This window comes from Elephas maximus, chromosome 25 (genome assembly GCF_024166365.1).
Source record: "Elephas maximus indicus isolate mEleMax1 chromosome 25, mEleMax1 primary haplotype, whole genome shotgun sequence".
In the NCBI taxonomy this organism is placed as follows: Eukaryota; Metazoa; Chordata; class Mammalia; order Proboscidea; family Elephantidae; genus Elephas; species Elephas maximus.
Window position 1 is genome coordinate 41,397,831 of NC_064843.1, and position 18,265 is coordinate 41,416,095.

General features: G+C 48.7%; 2 protein-coding genes across 2 annotated transcripts; both read left to right on the forward strand.

Annotated features, from left to right (window-relative positions):
• Window positions 1-9,201: 9,201 nt before the first annotated feature.
• On the forward strand, window positions 9,202-10,564 carry C25H20orf141 (chromosome 25 C20orf141 homolog). Its single transcript, XM_049869535.1, has 2 exons — window positions 9,202-9,467; window positions 9,565-10,564. Exons 1-2 carry the CDS (start codon window positions 9,202-9,204, stop codon window positions 9,800-9,802), a joined length of 504 nt encoding a protein of 167 aa, XP_049725492.1. The 3' UTR covers window positions 9,803-10,564.
• TMEM239 (transmembrane protein 239) lies at window positions 9,612-15,060 on the forward strand. The gene is made up of 2 exons (XM_049869536.1): window positions 9,612-9,685; window positions 10,555-15,060. Exon 2 carries the CDS (start codon window positions 10,566-10,568, stop codon window positions 11,022-11,024), a length of 459 nt encoding a protein of 152 aa, XP_049725493.1. The 5' UTR covers window positions 9,612-9,685; window positions 10,555-10,565; the 3' UTR covers window positions 11,025-15,060.
• The last annotated feature ends 3,205 nt before the right edge of the window (window positions 15,061-18,265 follow it).

The following is an 18,265-nucleotide window of genomic DNA, read 5'->3' on the forward strand; positions in this document are numbered from 1 at the left end:
CTGAGAGGGCCAGAGAGTCCTGCCTGCGATCACGGCTGGGAAGAGGCTGTCCTGATCAAAGAACTGTACCCTGAACATTCCTGAACCTGAATTGTAACCTGTTACTTCCCTAATAAACCCCATAATTTTGAGTATTGTCTGTGAGTTCTGTGTGGCCATTGCAATGAATTATCAAACCCAGCAGAGAAGTAGAATGTTTAGGACACTTCTTTATTGTCTTCTAGCTACCAGTGTTGGTGTTTAAAAGTCGGATGTCATTCTGATTTCTGGTCCTATGTATGTGATCTTTTTCTCCTAGAAAGCTCATAGGAATGTCTTTTTATCCCTAGTAATCTCAACTTTCTCCAGTCCACTTAGTTGCTGTCCATCCATCTGCTTTCCAGCTACAAAACATCTAGCTACCAAAACATTTTGTCTGCCATTCTCTTTTCTGCTCTTTATCCACATGGGCTTAAAAACCAAAACCAAGCCCATTGCCATCAAGTCAATTCCAACTCATAGCGACCCTATCGGACAGAATAGAACTGCCCCATAGAGTTTCCAAGGAGTGCCTGGTGGACTTGAATTGCCAACAGTTTGGTTAGCAGCCGTAGCTCTTAACCACTATGCCACCAGCGTTTCCTTAAATTCCTTTACTATCTGGAGTACAGTGGATTGCTTTTGAGTGGCCTTTCTTGCCATGGTCTGGTAACTCCCACCCACGTGATTGGGTGAGACTGTGCAAATACAGCAATTGTGGCCCACGAAGGGTATTGGTCAGTTTTGTCTTAAAATAGAGCCATGCCAGAGGCAGAAGAGAGAGGACCCCACCACCACCACGGAAGAACAGCCAGGAGTGGACGCTGCATCCTTTGGATCCAGTATCCCTCCACTGAGAAACTCCTGGAACAAGGAGATCGAGAGAGAGGAGCTGTAATCCTGAAGATGGTGAGAAGTGATGGCAGAAAAGACCAGCAGGAGACTGCACAGTGGGCTTCCTGGCCCATGGAGTGAGAAAGCTGGGGGCCTGGGATGCTCTGGGGACTTATTAACAGAAAAGAAACCCAAACACGTTGCCGGCTCATAGTGACCCTATAGGGCAGAGTAGAACTGCCCCATCATAGTGACCCTATAGGACAGAGTAGAACTGCCCCATAGGGTTTCCAAGGAGCAGCTGATGAATTTGAACTGCTGACCTTTTGGTTAGCAGGTGAGTCCTTAACCACTGTGTAACCAGGGCTCCAAGGACTTATCGGCAGGGGCTAAAAAAGTTTTGTAACACTTGCCTGAGCAGGGCAGAGGCAAAGGGCTGGAGAGGCATCCCTGCAAGCATGGCTGGAAAGAAGCTGTCCTGATGGAAGAACTGTACCCTGAACATTCCTGAACCTGAATTATAACCTGTTACTTCCCTAATAAACCCCATAATCTTGAGTTCTGTGTGGCCATTGCAATGAATTATCCAACCCAGGAGAGAAGCAGAGAGTGTTGTGGGAGGGATGGTTTGTTTGTGTCAGAATTAGTAAAGATGGCAGAGAGAGGAGACTTGTCTGACCTCTGCCTCATAGATATCAGCCTTGGGCTGTTGATCTTGATTCTCCCTCCCCTTTGTGAATTTAGAGGAGGTCAGACACCGCCCCCACGCTGTTTTTGCACTATCCTTTAGTCAGGTTGCCGGAAGGAGCAAAGAAAACCATGTGTGTTCAATTAGCTCACTTACTTCTAAAGTCCCCTCCTACACAGATTCTTATTCAGAAAATACTCCCCCACCACCTCCATAGGAGGTGTGTCCCAGCCCCATTGATGCAAGCAAAGGCTCAAAATGTGGAAATTAGAATTGTCTCTCACAAGTCTACTTTTTGCCTTATGAACAGCAGGCCCCAGTGTAGCCCACTGGCCATGGAAGATGAGTAACATGTGGAGCAGACTGGACCCTACCTGTAGCTTGCCACCATGCCTAGCTGAGCCCAAGCTAGATCAGCCAACCTCCAGCCAGCCTGCAGACAAATGAACAAGAAGAAATTGTTTTAAGCCTCTGAGTTTTGAGGTGGGTTTGGTAGTATCAGTAGCAAACTAAGACATCTTCTTCAAAACAGGGGCCTAATTTTTACTAGAGTAACAAAAACTGGATAACCCAGACCTTGGGAAACTTTCTGTATTTGTCTGTGGGAGCCATGGAGGCCAAGCCATATCATGGCCATCTGGGTGAGGTTTTCCTCTAAAGGAAACGGAGTCTCATAACCAATCACTCTGAGGGATACTTAATTTTCTCAGGAAATAAGATGGCCTTGGGACTGGGGCAGGAGCATGGGGGAAGGATCATTTCCAGGCTATGGGGCTGAGGAGGCCAAAAAGGATTTCATGAGTGGAGAACTACCCAAGGTTATGGCAGGAAAGGAGCAAATCACAGAACTGAGCAGTTACGAATTCCTCTACCTCAAGGGGGTGCAGCTGGGTTCCAGCCTCACTGGTAGCCCCCAAAAGACCTGAGGACCTCTGGACATGAGTTTGCCCTCCTGAAGGTTAGAGGGTGAAGCTATCTGAGCACAGACAACCAAACACCACCCACAACCTTGGGACCAAGGCCACATATCTGGGAATTTAAAATGCTGACCAGCAGGGGCCATAACTCTTGACGTCCCTGAGAAAAACGTAGGAAAAAGGATCCTCACACGTTCTAAAGCCTGAATCAGGGAAACCAGCCCCTCAGCCAAGGCAGCAGTGAGTAGAACCTGGGGGACCGGGCATTTCTTTGAGCTTCCCTGACAAGTTGGTGGCAAAATCCAGGCCCAAAAGTAAAAGCATCCCAAAATGTGTCTGCTGGAAGCAAGTGAGACTAACAGATGGGGCTGGACTTCCAAGAGCAGATAACTCAGAGCAGTGGTATCCACAGTGAGTGACCATGGGCGAGCATCAGGAGCGAGGACCAGGGTCTCCAAGTGTGGGACTCCTGGTCCAGAACTAAGAAGCCAGTGGGGGCTCAGACTCACTGCCACTGGATGTTATAGGAAATATGAGCCCAGTGATATCCCAAGAAGTCAGCTATTCTTCCACAGTGAAACAATCTTTAGTAGCAGCAGGAACAGAAACCCTTTCTTAGTCAGCATATGCAGGCCAGCCTGAGGCTGTTATCTTTGCTTCCTTATCGCATTCCACACAGAGCTCGGACAAGTAAGAATCTCTTGCTCTCCCATCCTTATGCTGCCCTCTGCCTGGAAACCTTTCCCACTTCTTCTCCCCTCCTAGCTGACCCTTGCCAACCCTTCAGATCTCAGCCTAAATGCCATCCCCTGAGAAGCCTTTCCTTCTCTCCCAGACTAAAGCCAGACTTCCTGTTGGTAATTCTCATAGCATGTTTTGTACGTGTGTGTGTGACACATAACACAAATTGTCACTAAAGTCTAAGTTCCTTGAGCTGAAGAATCACATCTATTTTATTCACCAGTGTATACCCATTATAGTATCTGTTCCACTGAGGTCCCCTTTACCAGGTGGTGCCCCCTCAGCTAACCAGCAGGGGCCATAACTCTTCACCTGGAAGGTTATACACATCTCCTCTCCTGCAAGGTGGGGAACTATAGCCAATGACTGACTGACACAAGATTACAAGACGGGACTAACTCTTTGGTGCTGTTCACCTTCCAGAGCTCCCTGTGGGATCGGGCTGAGGCTAGACTCCAACCGAGACCACATTCTTGCTTAGTTAGCTCTTTTCTCTGTCTTGTCATGCTTCCCTTCCCTCGCGTTCCAAAAGGTCTTCCTCCTGAGAGCCTACCTTCAATAAGTCACATGTACAAGAATTCCCATCTCTGGCTCTGTTTCGAGGAAATCACAGCTCAGCCTCTGGCACAGATAAATGACTGTTGAATGGAAAATAAGCTCTGAAATTGAGGAAATTACAAACAGACTCTCCTATAATTGTATGCAGAGTACCTGGCGCATAATAAATTCTCGAAGAACTGTAGTCACTTGCCTCCCTCTCCTACGCCAATACGGAGTAGTCTCAACTTGGTGGAATCATGCACAAGGGCATGACTCTCAGTTCTGACTCTCAGTTTTGTTTGTGCAGGAATGCAATCTTGTGAATACATCCACAATTGACCAGGCAAGTTTGCTAATTTACAAAGAAAGGTGGAACTTATGCGCGCACACACACACACACACAAGGAATATTGTGACCCTATCTCTCTTATAGACACATCTTTGTCAGAAGTCTAATTGCTGGATAAACAAGGAGAGTTAGAGCAAGTGCAATCAGTGAATGATCCCGAGGACTAGTGGCACTGACTTTACGGGCTGTAGAGGCCACTGGGCTCAAGCCCTTTGTGCAGGCCTGCTGAAGTCAGATATGCCGCCTGATTCTTGTTCTGGCACCTCCTCTCCTAGAAGGATATCTCCTGCCATCAGTCATCCTTCAAAGCAGGGATGGATTACTCAATAAGCAAGGTACACACCAGCTTACTTACTAATCTGTAGTGCACAATTTCACATGGGTTTCACCACAATTGTGCACTACAGATCAGTAAGTAAGCACAAGTAAGCACCTTAATGTAAGCCCGTGGGTACCTTGATTACTGCTTAATCAGCCCCTGCTTCAAAGTATGATATGGGAACAAGGATTAAGTTTTCTTAATTATGACACCCCCCCAAGCACCTGTCAGTTTCTCATATTGTGCATGTTGATGTAACGCCAGAAGCTATGCCACTGATATTCAAATACCAGCAGGGTCACCCATGGAAGACAGGTTGCAGCTGAGCTTCCAGACTAAAATAGACTAGGAAGAAGGACACAGTGCTCTACTTCTGAAGAAAATTAGCCAGCAAAAACTTTATGAATAGCAGTGGAACATTGTCTGATATACTGCCAGAAAATGAGCCCCTTAGGCTGGAAGGCACTCAGAAGACGACTAGGGAGAGCTGCCTCCTCAAAGTACAGCCAACCTTAATGATGTGGATGGACTCAAGCTTTCAGGACCTTCATTTACTGGTGTGGTACACTCAAAATGAGAAGAAACAGCTACAAACATCCATTAACAATCAGAAAGTGAAATGTAAGAAGTATGAATCTAGGAAAATTGGAAATTGTCCCCCCAAAATGAAATGGAACACATAAACATCGATACCCTAGGCATTAGTGAGCTGAAATGGACTGATACTGGCCATTTTGAATTGGACAAACATATGGTCTACTATGCTGGGGATGACAAATTATAAAGAAGAATGGCATTGCATTTATTATCAAAAAGAATATTTCAAGATCTATACTGAAGTACAACGCTGTCAGTGATAGGATAATATCCATACCCCTACAAGGAAGGCCAGTTGATACAACTATTATTCAAATTTATGCATCAACCACTAAAGTCAAAGATGAGGAAATTAAATATTTTTATCAACTTCTGAAGTCTGAAATTGATCTAACATATAATAAAGATGCATTGCTAACTGGCGATTGGAAAGTGAAAGTTAGAAACAAAGAAGAAGGATCAGTAGTTGGAAAATATGGCCTTGGTGATAGAAATGATGCCAGAGATCACGTGATAGAACTTTGCAAGACCAAACGACTTCTTCTTTACAAACCTTTTCACAACAACATAAATGGCAACAGTAGACGTGGACCTCACCAGATGGGATTTACAGGAATCAAATTGACTACATCTGTGGAAAGAGACTATGGAAAAAATCAATATCATCAGTCAGAACAAGGCCGGGGCCAACTGCAGAACAGACCATCAATTGCTTATATGCAATTCAAGTTGAAGCTGAAGAAAATTAGAACAAGTCCACTAGAGCCAAAGTATGACCCTGAGTATATCCCACCTCAATTTAGAGACCATCTCTAGAATAGATTTGAAGGGTTGAACACTAATGACCAAAGGCTGGACAAGTTGTAGAATGACATCAAGGACATCATACATGAAGAAAACAAGAGGTCAATAAAAACACAGGAAAGAAAGAAAAGACCAAAACGGATGTCGGAAGAGACTCTGAAATTTGCTCTTGAATGTAGAGTAGTTAAAGGGAATGGAAGAAATGATGAAGTAAAAGAGCTGAACAGATTTCAAAGGGCAGCTCGAGAAGACAAAGTAAAGTATTATGATGACATGTGCAAAGACCTAGAGTTAGAAAATCAAAAGAGGAGAACACACTCGGTATTTCTCAAGCTGGAAGAACTGAAGAAAAAATTCAAACCTCAAGTTGCAGTAGTAATGGATTTTATGGACAAAATATTGAATGATGCAGGAAGTTTCAAAAGAAGATGGAGGGAAAACAGTCACTGTACCAAAAAGAATTGGTCGACGTTCAATCATTTCAGGAGGTAGCATATGATCAAGTACCAAAGGAAGAAGTCCAAGCTGCACTGAAGGCGCTGGTGAAAAACAAGGCTCCAGGAATTGACAGAATACCAGTGGAGATGTTTCAACCAACAGATGCAGCGCTGGAAGTGCTCACTTGTCTATGCCAAGAAATTTGAAAGAGAGCTTACCTGGCCAACTGACTGAAAGAGATCTATATTTATGCCTATTCCAAAGAAAGGTGATTCAACCGAATGTGGAAATTATCGAACAATATCATTTATATCACACACAAGTAAATTTTTGCTGAGGATCATTCAAAAGTGGTTACAGCAGTATATCTACAGGGAACTGCCAGAAATTCAAGCTGGATTCAGAAGAGGACAAAAAACCAGGAACACTACTGCCGATATCAGATGGATCCTGGCTGAAAGCAGAGAATACCAGAAAGATGTTTACCTGTGTTTTTTTTGATTATGCAAAGGTATTCGACTGTGTGGATCATAACAAGTCATGGATAACATTGCCAAGAATGGGAGTTTCAGAACACTTAATTGTGCTCATGAGGAACTAGATCAAGAGGTAGTCATTGGAACAGAACGGAGAGAGACCACATGGTTTAAAGTCAGGAAAGGTGCGTATCAGGGTTGTGTCCTTTCACCTCGCATATTCAATCTGTATGCTGAGCAAATAATCCAAGAAGCTGGCCTATATGAAGAAGAACGGGGCATAAGGACTGGAGTAAGACTCATTAACAACTTCCATTATACAGATGACACAACCTTGCTTACTGAAAGTTAAGAGGACTTGAAGCACTTACTGATGAAGATCAAAGACCACAGCATTCAATATGGATTACATCTCAACATAAAACCAAAAAATCCAAACCCACTGCCATTGAGTCGATTCCTGACTCATATCAACCCTATTGGACAGAGAAGAACTGCCCCATAGAGTTTCCAAGGAGTGCCTGGCAGATTCGAACTGCCGATCTCTTGGTTAGAAGCTGTAGTACTTAACCACTACACCACCAGGGTTTCCCCTCAACATAAAGGAAACAAAGATCCTCACACCTGGACCAATAAGCAGCAGCACGATAAACGGAGAATAAACTGAAGTTGTCAAGGATTTCATTTTACTTGGATCCACAATCAACATCCATGGAAGCAGCAGTCAAGAAATCAAAAGACACATTGCACTGGGCAAATCTGCAGCAAAAGACCTCTTCCAAGTGTTAAAAAGCAAAGATGTCACTTTGAGGACTAAGGTGTGCCTGACCCAAGCCATGGTGTTTTCAATTGTCTTGCATGCATGTGAAAGCTCGACAGTGAATAAGGAAGACCAAAGAAGAATTGACACCTTTGAGTTATGGTGTTGGCAAAGAATGCTGAATATACCATGGACTGCCAAAAGAACGAACAAATCTGTATTGGAAGAAGTACAGCCAGAATGCTCCTTAGAAGGGAGGGTGGTGAGACTTCATCTCACATACTTTGGACGTGAAGGACCAGTTCCTAGAGAAGGACACCGTGCTTGGTGAAGTAGAGGGTCAGTGAAAAAGAGGAAGTCTCTCAACAAGATGGATTGACACAGTGGCTGCAACGATGGGCCCAAGCATAATAACGATCATGAGGTTGGCACAGGACCGGGCAATGTTTCGTTCTGTTGTACATAGGGCCGCTATGAGTCGGAACTGACTTGATGGCACCTAACAACAATTATGACCCATTTCCACTCTTGCCTCTCAAGTCACTGAACTGAGACATGCTGGAACTTCTGCAGCCACCACTCATTTACAGACTATCAGTGGGGACAGATTTCTTTTCTAGGTGACCGATCCCGTCATTAAACAAACAAACAAAAAACCCATTGCCATTGAGCCAATTCCAACTCATAATGACCCTATAGGACAGAGTAGAACTGCCCCATAGTGTTTTCAAGGCTGCAATCTTTATGGAGGCAGACTGCCACATCTTTTCCCCGGGAGTGCCTGGTGGTTTCCAACTGCTGATCTTTCAGTTAGCAGCAGAGTGCTTAACTGCTGCACCACCAGGGCCCCTTGATCCCTTCATTGCATGTTGATTTTCCTTAATATTCTCAGAAGGTAACCTTAGCCTCCAGTTTAGGGGGTTACTATGTTGTACCCCTCCTACACTCACATCCTCTATTCCATTTCTGGGACCCTTTCTCCAGAACACCTCCCGCACACTGTAGTGCTTAGAACACATGAACTGCCCCCTCCTGCCCCTACCCCATTTAGCAGGTCATGTGGGAGCTCAGCCCCAGAAAGCCTTAGGCTGCTTCCTGGCAGAGTTTCTTTGTCTTCCAGAGCTGTAGCCCTGGCAAATCCCCCCAAGAGCCCACAGGCATCACCCACTCTCAGGGGAGAGACATGGGGACAGAGAATTTGCATGACTTGCCCCTGGACACACAGTTCTGGGAACTCACAGGAAGACAGTAGCCCTCCCTTTTCTCCCCTGGCCTAGTGCCCATGCAGTAATGGGGTAAGAATGTCTTCCCGAGAACTCAGATCCCCAAGAGAGGTCCCTGGGGCAAAGGGTTAGCAAGGCAAGGAGGGTGAGTTTTAGTTCTCAGAAATCACTGATTTCTGGCCAAGAGCCACCTAGGCTTTCCCAGCTGCTTATGAGGCCAGAACTAGGCAGCAGCCTCCTCCCTCTCCCAGGGCTCCGCCTGGCAGCAGGTCACAATGGCCCAGCTTCCCAGTCTCCGAATTGCTGGCCAGGTGGGAGGAGGTAAGGAGGGTTCAGTGGGTGGGTGTGGGGGGAGGGGGAGGTTCATGCCCAATTAAAGCCCAATTTCCCACTCTCGGAGCTCATCTTTGAGAGTCTGCTAGGGCCCCACCCCTGCCCACACCCCCACCCCTGACATTCCCTCCCAGCACTAACCCTTCCTGTCACCACATCCCTCCATGACCGGGCTCTGCTTATCCGGGCCCCAAGCCCTGGCAGGTCCGATTCCAGTCTCTCCCAGGCACCTGGATGCTGGAAAGGGGTCAGGCAGTCCAGTGGGTCCAAGTGTGTTCCTCTGGGGCCCTAGCCTGGCCCACCTCCTGGACAGTGCCCTAGGGCTGGTGGCCCTGGGGCTGGCAATTCGAGCAGTCCTTTTCACAGCTGTACCAGCGCTGCTGCTGCTGCTGCTACTGGTCAATTTCCTTGCCTTTGATCTGCTCCACGGGTAAGTGGCCAGGCGGCCTGGCAGGTGGGGAGACATGTAGGCAGGTGGACAAGTGGTCAACCTTTCTGAGCCCTGCTGCCTCCCTCTTTCTTCACAGGCCCACAGCTCCCACCCTGCTGCAGCACAGGCCTCTGGCAGGGGGCCCGAGTCAGGGAGCCGGTGAAGGTCCAGGACAGCAGGGGGCTCTGCTTCTGACACCGGTCGCAGTCATAAGACAAGTCAGTCTCCAAGATGCGCTTCTACTGCTGCTTTTGGGCCTGGGTCTGCTCCTGGGGGCCCAGGGCATGCCCCTGGCCCTGCTTGGCCTGGCTTTCTGCCTCCACCCTTGGGTCTGAACGCTTTCCCAAAACACTGCGTGCCCTCCCAAAATACACTGGCTATCCTGCTTCCTCGGGCCTCCTTTCCTTCATCTTGGGCTGGGCAGGAGGGAGGTGCCCCTTATCCCGAGCCTGAACCTCCAGGAAGCCCTGGCCCCACAATGTGGGCAGTGGACATCTAGGTCTGATCTGGGGGCCCAGCTGGGGAGAGAAGGTGAGGGATAGTATGATGAGAGACAGGGAGCCCGGGGCAGGAGGTGGCACTGATCTCAGCCTGCAGGTTGGAGGTGGGCATATCGCCCCCTCTGTGGTTCAAGAGAATGACAGTCTAGAGAGAAAGACCTGCAAGAAAGTGGGTGTGGGGCTGAATATCAGGCAGCAGGGAAGGGTCGGGGACCCAGGAAGGGCTTCCTCACAAGAAAGTATTAGACACTGCAGCCAAGGGCTCATTTGGCTCCCCTGCCTGCCTGGAGGGTCCACAGTGGCTCCTCTCTTGGCTGGACCCCACCCCGGACCCGGGTCACAATAGGGCTCCTCTGGGGAGGGTGGGGGTGGGCAAGACTGGGGCCTCGGATCTAGCTACTGGGCTGTCCTGGGCACTGCAGGAAGCAACATGACTTAGGTGGCTCTGCCCAGAGGTAAGTCCCGGGCCCCAGCTCACTGCCCTATCCCAACCACATTGGTGCCTTCCTGAGCCCCATGCCCCTACCTACCTGAGGTAGCAAGCCTCTGCAGGGCTGCTCCTGCAACTGGCCCGGCCCTCTCCCCAGGTGCACCAGCCATGATGCAGCAGCCGCGAGTGGACACAGATGCCATCGGGGCCGGTGAGGGGCTGCAGCCTGTGGCGCCCTGGTCGGCCTGGGTCTCGCGGCAGGGTTGGGCGCGCTGGTGGGCATGCCATGTGCCTCGGAGCTGGGCCCAGTGGTGGGCCACATCCAGCTGGCGGCAACCACTGCAACGTGTGCTATGGGGCCTTGAGGGGATGCTTTACCTGCTGCTGGCGCTGATGCTGTGCCACGCTCTCTTCACCACTGGCTCCCACCTGCTAAGCTCCCTGTGGCCTGTTGTGGCTGCAGCGTGGCGCCACCTGCTGCCTGCCATCCTGCTGCTGGTGCTCAGTGCCCTCCCCGCCATGCTCTTCACCGCCTCCTTCCTGCTGCTTTTCTCCACACTGCTGAGCCTTGTGGGTCTCCTTGCTTCCATGTCTCACACTGGCCACACTCAGGACTTGGACCAATAGAAGGCAACCCCATCCCGCTGCCTGTGTCTGTTGAGCCCAGGCCTAGGGCCTGAGGCCTGGGGAGAGGGAGGGCAGTGGGACCAGGACCTTATAGCCTCAGCAGGCCCCAGCACCCCAGATGCTAGCATGGGGCCGAAACTTGTGTAGTGTTTCTGGAGCTGACAGGACAGACTGGCCTGATCTCTAGTGCCTGCCTCAAGTTGATGCCTCAGGTACCTGGTGTGGGGAGACAGTGACTTTGAGAGGAGGGGATAGGGCAGAAGGCTTAAGCGGGGGCAGAGCTTGGCCAAGCCATTGAGGGTTCCCATGTGGATGTGGTGACACTACTGGGTGCCCCTTGGCAACTGGCAGCATTTTCTTGCAACTGCTCAGCTTTCTCAGCCTCAGACCTCACCTAGAACTTCCACCTGGCTACCCCTGGACTCTCCATTTTCTCCCACCAATGCTTCTTCCCACTTTCAGAGGTGCCACAGATCAGGAGAGAGCCTCACTGATAGAAGTCTAGTGGGAGAGGAACTGGCAGAAACCCCCCTGAGACCTCAACTCACCTTCTAGACCTTTCCACCCAGGCATCCCCTGTTTCCTAGACTTCCTTTTCTCCTGTTTCAGTCTACATCCCCAGGTCTGGGAAATGAGCCAACTAGGGTAGTGAGGTTCCCAGAGAGTAGCTACTCACTTGTTAAGACTCTCCAGGCCTGTTGTGGAAAAACAAATAAGTCCCATTTTACGCATCTACACAATGTGTAACCTTGGCCAATTAATTTCCTTGAGTCTCAGTGTTAAATGGGTCCCAACCCTATCATGGGGTTGTTGTGAGTCAAAGGCAATGCCTATCTGTGAAGTGCTTTGTGAAGACCAGAAAACTGTAAGATATTGTTTTGAACACTAAGAACATTCTGTAGCCTCAAAGAGTCTTTTGGGCCTGAAGGCCCTTGAAAAGCAGGTAGCTTCCCTGGGCTTTCAGAGGAATGCTCTGTTATAGATAGAATTTTGGCTCTAAGATGGTAAATGGATGGGTGTGGACAAGATACGAAAAGGCCACGTGCCATGAAATCTCAAAAGTGTGCAGATGCAAGACTCTTCTGACGGTGAAATGCTTGGGGCTGGGACTTGGTGCCAAGAGATGCTTATACAGCTGTGTGAATAGGGAAAGCTAGCTCATGGGTTCCCAAAACTGATCCAGGAAAGTTCTAAACCAAGAGGGCCTTGGAAGGTGCCATTCCTTGGTGCCCTGGATCCTGGCCATTCACTTATCATCTAACCCCTCCAAACAAAACATTGAGTGATTAGTTATTACCAAGTAAGATATATGACAGACAACCTTACCCACAGCTGAGACCCACCCACCTGACCCCCATCCCACTCCTAACTCCCACCCAATCTTTGACCCTGAAATGATTCCCAACCTCTGTCCACCCCCAATCCATTCTCCTTCTCAGCCCCAGCCCAGTCCTGACCCCCACCTTATATCTAACCTTAAAATCCCTGCTCCTGCAGCCCTAAGCCCAAAGTCCCCCTCTCCTGCTCCCTAAATACTTAAGCCCTGAGGAATAATCCCTCCAACCCTATCGAATACCTGGTTTCATCTTTGCCAAAACCCATTTGCTGTAGAAATGTGTAACTCTGCATGCTCCTGATTAGATGCTAACCAGTGGCACAGCCCTTCCTTCCCACTTCCTCATAGTTCTCTCTGAAATATGGCCAGGTAGTGAGGGCAAGGAGCCCTACTGCCTCAGTGGTTAAGAGCTTGCCTGCTAACCGGGTGAGTAGTTCAAATCCACCAGCTGCTCCTTGGAAACCCTATGGGGCAGTTCTATAGGGTCGCTACGAGTCAAAATTGACTCGATGGCAACAGGTTTAGTTTTTTTTTAGTGAGGGCAAGGTAGGACATGGAGGTGATACAGCTTCGTGGTTAGCCTGGGCTTTGGCATATTAGTAGAGGCTGGACTTGAATCCCAGCACTGTCACTTTCTAACTCCATGGATTTGGTGGAAATCGCTAAACTTTCTCACGGATAAAAGAGTTTCCTCATGGGTAAAACAGAAATAAGAACACCCGTCTTAGGGCTCCTATGGGTGGGACTCCTGGCACATGGGACAATTGCCTGGCCTGGCTCCTAGCACCACAAATTGTAGGTATGCCATTACTATTCCATTTTAGAGATGAGGAGTCAAGCTCAGGATAGCCACTTGCAAGTGGCGAAGCCAGACCAATTGAGTCCAAGTCCATTCTAACAGCCTACTAAAGAGAAAAGCATAGAAGGTAGAAGAAATACAACCTTACTAAAGACCCCATGGACCCTCAATGCCTGTTCTCAAGAGCTCCCGTCAGGAAGAAAGCACAGGCCGGGCAAGACCATGAGTCAAATCAGTCTAGATGTCTGGTGGGCTGAAGTTCCAGGTCCTTTGTGGTCAGGGTGGAGACCAGGAGACCTTGGGGCCACTTGGCTTAGGGAGAAAGGAGACTTTGGCTCAGGCCAGACACATTTGGGAGCAATATGCAGGCAAGAGCAAGAAGGCCCTTTTCCCTTCTCCCCATAAATCTATACCTCCCATCCTCCTGCCCTGCTGGTATGGGGTAGGGTGGTACAGCCAAACCAACTGGAGAGCAGATGCGTGATGCTTATCACATTAGATCAACACATACCCTGTGACCCAGCAACCCAAAATGAATGCCTACAGAGGTCCATAAGGGTCTTGCTCCTCAAAAAGTGTGATACCATGACCAGCAGCATAGGCATCACCTGGGAGATAGTTAGAAATGCAGAGTCTCAGGCCCCATCCTAGACCTGCTGAATCAGAACCTGCATTTTAACAAGATTCCCAAGTGATACATTTGCACCTCAAAACTTGAAAACCGCTGTATAAGAGGATATGTTTGAGAATGGTTATTGCATTGTTGCTGGTGGTGGTGGGAAGACTGGAAGGGTAAAACACGGTGGATAAGCACCAGGGAGAGGAGGAAACAAGAGGCGAAAGCTACATGGATAGGCCTTAAAATACTAGTGCTGGGCGAGAGGAAACAGGAGACGTACGATCCCTTTTACACACATTTAAAATGCTTGCCAGCAAAACAAGACACTTGTTTTGTTTGCATAAATACATAAAAAGCAAAAGACAAAATGGAATGGCCAACCAGAGGAACGGGCAAATGGGAGTGGGGTATAGAGATAAAAGCAATAAAGTGAGGGACCTTGCAGAGAGTAAAAAATATCAAACATAATATCTGAAATTCCTTTGAAGGTAGACAAAGTCATCCATTCAGAGTTAAAAGCTTAAAAATGCAACCCTGGGACGGATAATTGACATGCTGGTATGAAGAAGGTTCTAACCTTTTCCCTTTTGGGTCAAGGAGGGAGAACTTCCCCCATTGGCCTGTAAGGCCTGGGCAGCTGGGTCGTCTGGGGATCTTCCGCTGGCCCACCCCGCAGCCTGCTCTGATAGGGCTGCCATGAGGGCAGGCATCCAGCAACTCCTATGGCCTGGCAGAAAAATAGGTCAGACTGGGCGTAAATAACTGGGGCCAGGCAGGGTGTCGCAAGCCCTGGTGGTGCGGTGGTTAACAGCTCTGCTGCTAACCAAAAGGTCGGCAGTTCGAATCCACCAGCCACTCCTTGGAAACCCTATGGGGCAGTTCTACTCTGTCCTACAGGGTCACTGTGAGTCAGAATCGACTGGACAGTAATGAGTTTTTTGTTTGTTTAGGTGGGGCGTCAGTCTCAAGGGACCTTGCATCTAAGAGAGCAGAGATCAGGGGCCGGTTAGCAAGGTGATTTAGCTGCACACACGTATTTGGGGGGCCACCTAGGAGAGGAAATGCCAGGTACTTCCTACCTCCACCCCAAGGAAACAGACGAAAATAAGGAGCAGCATAAGGAGCAGCCAGAAAGCTTCAGGGGATACATTGAGGCTGGAGGGAGTGGTCAGTGGCTACCAGGAGGGAAGGAGAGGGGTCACTGGGAGGGTAACTTCTAAGCGCCAGCTGTGGAAGCCAGCTTGCGTGTGCACGGGAAAAGGGGAGGCTGTGCTGGAGCTGAGCGAGGCTTAAGGGTGGGGGAGCTCACGGGAAGGATCACTCAGCGGCCACATGGGAGAGGGGAGGAGAGGGGGACTTGGCAGGATATGTGGGAGGCAGGCTGCGCGGCGCCGGGAGGACGCCCAAGGACATGCTGCAGGCATGGGGCGCGGGGCTCTGAGGCCTCATTCTCCCCCCACCCCGCCCCGCCACAGATGTGCCGGGGAGGGAAGGCCCAGCGTGGAGGGGGCGCAGTAAGGCGGAGGAGCGCCTCGCCAGGCGGAGTGGGCAGCAGTTACGCTGGGGTCAAGGGAAGGTCACGGGTAGGGAAGTCCCTTCGCGGCGCGGAGCACACCTGACGCAGCCTGGGGGGTGCGAGACACTGAGGACGCTCTTCCCCAGGCTCAGGTGTGCAGGAGAGGGGTAAGGGAGGCTGCACGTTGACCACAGGGGCAATGGGGAGGATGCAAGGGCCTAAGCCCGGGGAGGAAATTCCAGGCCTTGCCCGGGTATGGAAACCCTGGTGGCATAGTGGTTAAGTGCTACGGCTGCTAATCAGGAGGTCGGCAGTTCGAATCCACCAGGCGCTCCTTGGAAACTCTATGGGGCAGTTCTACTCTGTCCTCTAGGGTCGCTATGAGTCGGAATCGACTCGGCGGCAATGGGTTTGGGTTTTTGGTTTGCCGGGGCTGGAAGGGCTGTGGGCACCCGCATCCGGAAGGGGCTCGCCGACCGGTAGCCTCAACGCCCTGGAATCTGGAATCGCAGCACACCGACCCGAGCGACCGACGCTGCAAGGCCCGCCCCCTGGCGGCGAACTCAAACTCTGGCAACAGAACCGGCCTTGACGGGGAGACGGTCCTGGGGGCAGTATCCACAGGCCTGGACGCCAGCCTTCGCGGGGAGGGCAGGTCCTGTGGCCAAGAAGGGGCGCCTGGGGCCCAGTGGCAGCTTCACTGACTCCTCACTCCTTACCCCATGCCTCTGGCCGGGGCCCCCCAACCTTGTGTATTCCGTCCATCGCCATACCAGAGACCCAGAGGCCTTGGAAAAGAAGGGGTCCAGTCTCGCGGGCTTCTGTACCTCGGGTTCCTAGCCCAGCCCCAGACTGACATTATCCCATTCCTTCGGGGATAAAGAGCTGTCTTTGTGAGGCATGTCAGTGTCCGGACGTGCTTAACTTTGGACCCGTTATTTTTTTTACTGCTGACCGAACATCTCCATTGATAGTCGGGAACTAACCCTTGCTTCCTTTATATGGCTCCCTTGCCTTTCAAATATTTTTCACGTTAAAACAAACAAAAAAAAAGACAATTTAATGTCTATGGCTTCTACCGTATTTTCTGGCCTTTGTCTTCAAATATCTAACCAAAAAATGTCCATTTTTAAAATCGAGATACTTACAAAATATCGTATACTTACAAAATATTTGTAACATATGAGAGCTATGAAGCTCTAAACGGAAGAAAACCACATAAAGCTGAAAACTAGACGTTGTCGGGACATGTTCTCTTCCTGTGTGTTCTTCATCTTACTGTGCAAGGTGGGGTTCCCACACAGTGGCATGTGGAATCGCTATTCATAGGTACCATTAGCTTTGTTCTGATTTAAAAGGCACTGCTTCTAAAGTTCCACCATTACGAATTATGCTTACTGTAGGTTTTTGGTAGGTAACCTTTATCCAGTTAGGGAAATTTCCTTCCATTCCTAGTTTGATAACTGATAAAATTGTTTTTTCTACATCTATTGTGAGGATTGGAGACCTGGTGGCTCAGGGGGTAAGAGCTCAGCTGCTAACCAAAAGGTCGAGAGTTCGAATCCACCAGCTGCTTCTTGAAAACCCCATGGAACGGTTGTACTCTGTCCTATAGGGCCGCTATGAGTCAGAATCAGCTTGACAGCACTGGGTTAGGTCAGGTTATAGTGATTATTTGGTGGCTCTGCTTTATTCTGTTTATAGAGTGAATTACATTTTTATGTTTCTTTTAATGTTAAACCACTCTTGCATTCCTGGAAAAAATCCATTCTGGTTCCCTTTTCATTGAGATATAATTCATGCACACATTTTACATACAAGCAAAATGCACAAATCTTTTCCACCATCCCAGAAGTTCTATTATGCCCCTTCTCCCAAAAGGTAACCGCTCTTCTGATTCCATCACCGTAGATTAGTCTTGCCTATTCTTGAAATCATACACAGTGTACTCTTGTGTCTGGTTTCTTTCCATATTATGTCTGTGAGGATTACCCATGTTGTTGTACTTCAGCAGCATCTCCCTTACTAGCGTGTAGTATTTCATTCTATGAACAGACCATAATTTATCCATTCTCCTGTTGATAGTCATTTGAGCTGTTTTGAGGTTTTCATTATTGTGAATAAAGCTCCTATAAATATTCTTGTTCAAGTCTTTTGGTGGACCGATACATTCATTTCTCTTGGACTGGAATTATCGGGTTATAACCAGCCGAAAACCAAACCCAATGCCATCGAGTTGATTCTGACTCATAGTGACTCTATAGGACAGAGCAGAACTGTCCCACAGGTTTCCAAGGCTGTAATCTTTATGGAAGTAGACTGCCACATCTTTTTCCTGAAGAGTGGCTGGTGGGTTCGAATGGCTGACTTTTCAGTTAGCAGTTGAGTGCTTAACCACTGGCCACCAGGGCTCCTTTCCCCAGTACTAGTGTGTGTTAATAGCTTCTGTTATGGACTGTATTATGTCCCCTCAAAATATGTTGCAAATCCTAACCTCTATGCCTGTGGTTATAATCCTGTTTGGGAATGGGCTGTCTTTGTTATGTTAATAAGGTAGGCTTAGCGTAAGGCGTATCTTGAATCAATCTCTTTTGAGATATAAAAAAGATTAGGACAAGCGAGCAAGCAGAGACATGGGGAAGACATACGTCAAGCCACCTGAAGACTGCCTAGAAGCAGAAGCTCTGAGACAAAAACCTTTTTCCAGAGCCAACAGAGAGAGCTGGCACGCTGAATTTGGACTTTTAGCCTCCTAAATCGTGAGAAAATAAATTTGTTTGTTAAAACATTCCACTTGTGGCATTTCTGTTATAGCCGCCCTAGATAACTGAGACAGCTTCCTTTCATTTGTATTTTGTAGATTGCTACCAAGGATCGACATTTTTCCAGTCTATTTCTCACTCCTTTTACGTGAGGTTATCTGCCTCTTGCCAAGGTAAATAAATTCTCAGTAACAAGTACAAAGAGTCAA

Bases quoted from the DNA above. Each gene is read 5' to 3' on its own strand.
- C25H20orf141 (XM_049869535.1), top strand. From the start codon at position 9,202: ATGACCGGGCTCTGCTTATCCGGGCCCCAAGCCCTGGCAGGTCCGATT. The intron at 9,468-9,564 runs GTAAGTGGCCAG...CTTTCTTCACAG, and splicing joins GCCTTTGATCTGCTCCACGG to GCCCACAGCTCCCACCCTGC.
- TMEM239 (XM_049869536.1), top strand. From the start codon at position 10,566: ATGATGCAGCAGCCGCGAGTGGACACAGATGCCATCGGGGCCGGTGAG.